Source organism: Papaver somniferum, chromosome 10 (genome assembly GCF_003573695.1).
Source record: "Papaver somniferum cultivar HN1 chromosome 10, ASM357369v1, whole genome shotgun sequence".
NCBI lineage: Eukaryota > Viridiplantae > Streptophyta > Magnoliopsida > Ranunculales > Papaveraceae > Papaver > Papaver somniferum.
In genome coordinates this window covers 145,258,424-145,261,706 of record NC_039367.1, presented here as the reverse complement: position 1 = coordinate 145,261,706, position 3,283 = coordinate 145,258,424, and the positions used below count along the sequence as shown (strand labels likewise).

The 3,283-nt window shown below is 37.7% G+C and overlaps 1 protein-coding gene across 5 annotated transcripts in view; it reads right to left on the bottom strand.

Moving 5' to 3' along the window:
* Positions 1-254: 254 nt before the first annotated feature.
* Positions 255-3,283, bottom strand: part of LOC113316842 (putative F-box protein At5g42430) — a 4,357-nt gene continuing 1,328 nt past the window's right edge. The window contains exons 3-6 of one of the 5 annotated variants that reach the window (XR_003343044.1): positions 2,977-3,056; positions 2,688-2,736; positions 1,933-2,591; positions 255-576 (exon numbers count right to left, since the gene is read on the bottom strand). Coding sequence is in view for 2 of the 5 variants with exons in the window: in XM_026564987.1 (XP_026420772.1) it covers positions 2,266-2,614; positions 2,688-3,151 (813 nt within the window). In the remaining 3 variants the exon portion in view is untranslated. Of the gene's footprint in view, positions 577-1,932; positions 3,278-3,283 lie in introns of those variants that run through there. The other 4 variants (XM_026564988.1, XR_003343043.1, XM_026564987.1 and 1 more) reach the window with 4 other exon arrangements.

The following is a 3,283-nucleotide window of genomic DNA, read 5'->3' as shown; positions in this document are numbered from 1 at the left end:
GTTCTGAACAATCGTGATTCGCTCCCATTTGTAACATATAGTGGCATGTTCTACATGCTGTGTGCATAAATGAGTTGCAGGTGGGAAAAACTTAACAAGGCTACTGCAGGAGTTACCTGGTTACCAACCATTGGATCTAGTGGTGACGATAATTTTTTGTTGTCAGGTCTCCTAGGACAAGTAAAACGAAATTGCGGGCATAGAGGATCAGACATTATATTTGGTTTATGTGCTAACTTACTGAGATCTGAAACCATTTAGGCAAAAGGAAATGGTAATTTCGAGTGCAAAATACAGCAATCTAGTTGAGTGATCCATTTTCTTCTTTCATCTACTTTCATTTAAAAACAATTCTTAGCAATGCAATCAGCTATTTGACTCCGCTTGCCTTTTGACAAACAACAATTTAAAGACCCAAAATAGAGCTACATTCTTTAAAAGATTTAAATCCTCACGTGTGTAGAAGTCATGGATTTACATGGAAAGCCCATTCCACATCTTTACGCAAAATTAGAACTTCAGTCTGTTTTGGATCCCTGGCCCTCGTTGAGACTTCCAGATTCACTAAGCGATCTCCTGCACAATTTTTAAAAATTAGACCCATGCCTGCAACATTAGCATTTAAGAAAGTATGAAACACCCGAATTAAGTTTGAGGCAGCTATGTGGAGGTGGAATCCGAATGATATGATTATGAGTGTTATTTCTATCACAGCAAAATGATTGCTGCTGAGAACCTGCAGTATTAACAAGAAAAATGGCCAGTGTACCTACTGAATAGCCATGTTATAAGAGATTGATAGTGATCAGGAGATTGCTAAAGAGTACAATTGGTTTGAACAATACAGCATTTGCACAGAAACAATGAATTCATACAGGAACGAGAGTTTCTACTGCTTCGTCACAGACATGACATTTTGGCTACTTCATAAATGAACCAATAGTAGAAGACAAAATAGTTCCATAGAAAAAGAAGAACTGTGCGATGCAGTTTTGCATTACTTGTGAAATATGACTACAGCGGCTACGTTGAGAAATGGACAAAAATATAGGATACTACAGAAAAACAGAACATAAAACTGTAAATTCATATAAGCAGTATTTTTGGATGAAACAAATGCAACAGACCCTAGTGCTGATTGTTACAGGTTAGAGATTGTTTGCAGATAACGTCAACATCCGAGTTACCAATCTTCATGTCAGAATTGGATGATACCATCCTTAAGATGAACAAAAGATACTGTATATTTTTATTGAACCAGCATTAAACAGTACAAGATTAATACAACTGACAATGCAGGCAGGAATAGTGGGATAACTACAACTCTAAGAAAACCCATCAATTGGTCAGAAGCTGATGAAATTGCTGCTACCAACAGAATTACTGTCCTACATTCCAGAAGTAGCACTATGCAAGGTACCTCAAAATGGAACTTTCCAGTGCAGATGGAAAAGTATCATCATTTGAAGAAAAACAATTAGCTTGGTTGTAGTTAACGACTGAGTTGAAACGTAACTCATGATTGCTATCAAGCACAACTCTGCCTACTTGATTCTAGTGTTCAATAGTTAAAAATTTGGATTCCTAAATTATCCATTTCTCGTACTGCTGGCAAAGACCTCACTTTCTGAAGCTGGCTTCCATATACTTATTTGACTCCAATGTATACTAACGAAACTAGTTACTGTAGTATGCATCATATTTTCCAATTGCAATCAGATCAAGTGAGCAACAAACCGCACATCGACAAAGCAATATAGCTTAACTAAGACAAACAAAAAGCTGCCATAAAATTTGGACTGATGACTATAAGCAGGGTAACAGTAAGCTTTACATGATACTCACTAAGCTACTGTCAAAACGATTATGCAATCTCAAGTTAAAACCCACATAGATATATGTGTTTTATTTCAAAAGTTCAGTAAAGATTACCAGTTGATAAATGTACCCAAGGATCTCATCTTGCTAGCTGGATTGTCGGCTGACCACGATTTTCTGTCTCCTCAATTTTAGGTGACTCGAATTCTTTTACATTTTCTTCTCCTAATTCTTTCAACGACACCAAAGTTATCTGATGGGGAAATACTCGACCAAGTAATTCAGATTTCACAAGCTCTTTTGAGGTTGAAGATATGGGGTCATAAATATCGAGAGAGTGATAATTGTAACATAAAACACTGCCGCTCTTGGTAAAGGCTAATGGTTCTCTTTCGAGAAGACTAAACTCTTTACTCCAACCCAATGGCTCGTTTTCCACCTGCTCTTTCATGTCAGGGATATTGTTCTTCTTTTGAAGTAGCCATATGTCAAACATCTGTCTTTGATGATTTCCTCATCATCGTCATGTCCTGTAACATAATATAAAACCCCGTCCAACTCCCCTACCGTATCAAAAGGCGTCACTCCAAGATGCGGCGAAGGAGGTGGTGAGAGAGGTTCACGGAACTTCTCCTCAGTCAAATCGAAAGTTAACACTCTTCCTCTTTTATCCACCCAACGCAGCGCTCCATTTGCAAACACACTAGGACCATTGTAACTCTTGGAAATTTTTATAATCCAAAAATCTCCCAACACATCTCCACCCCTTGCCACTGCCAAGAGTGTACACCGCAACCTTTAGAGAAGCATTATCTCTCCATAGCTTATACAGTTCAACAACCTTATACTCATTAGTTAAAGAAACGTACCCGAATCCGCTGGAAACATGGATATGCTCATTAACACCATAGCTAGTTTCTGGAGTTGGAAGCATAACATATTCTCTTGTCACGGGGTTACAAATACAAGACGGATGATCTCGCCATTTATAAAGATAAATCAAACCATTAACCGAACCATAATGAAAATAATCAACATTTTCAAATGCAGGGTTTATGTTTATCCTTCTGATACTATCGATAGGTGTCCCTTTATTATTCTCATCATACTCAAAATAGTGAAATTGATTCTCAGCTTCAACAAGGAAACTTAACTTACCAGAATCAGTGGAGTGATTAAGATGAGATATATACATCTGATAGAATGATGGGTGATGAGAAACCAGATCCCTCCAAGGTCTGCAAACCAATTTGCAGTTTAGAATTGAATCAACTGGTAAACGAGTTATGATGTCTAGCATAATCTCTGATTGGAGATGGTTGAAATTCCGCATTAAAGAAAGGGATTTACATAAGAAATGCAAAATTCTAGGGTTTGGAAGAAATTTTGGTTGTGGAGAGAGTAAAGTGGGAGGGTTTGGGTTTTATCGAAAAAAAATGAGGGGAACCAACAATGGCGGAGCCAG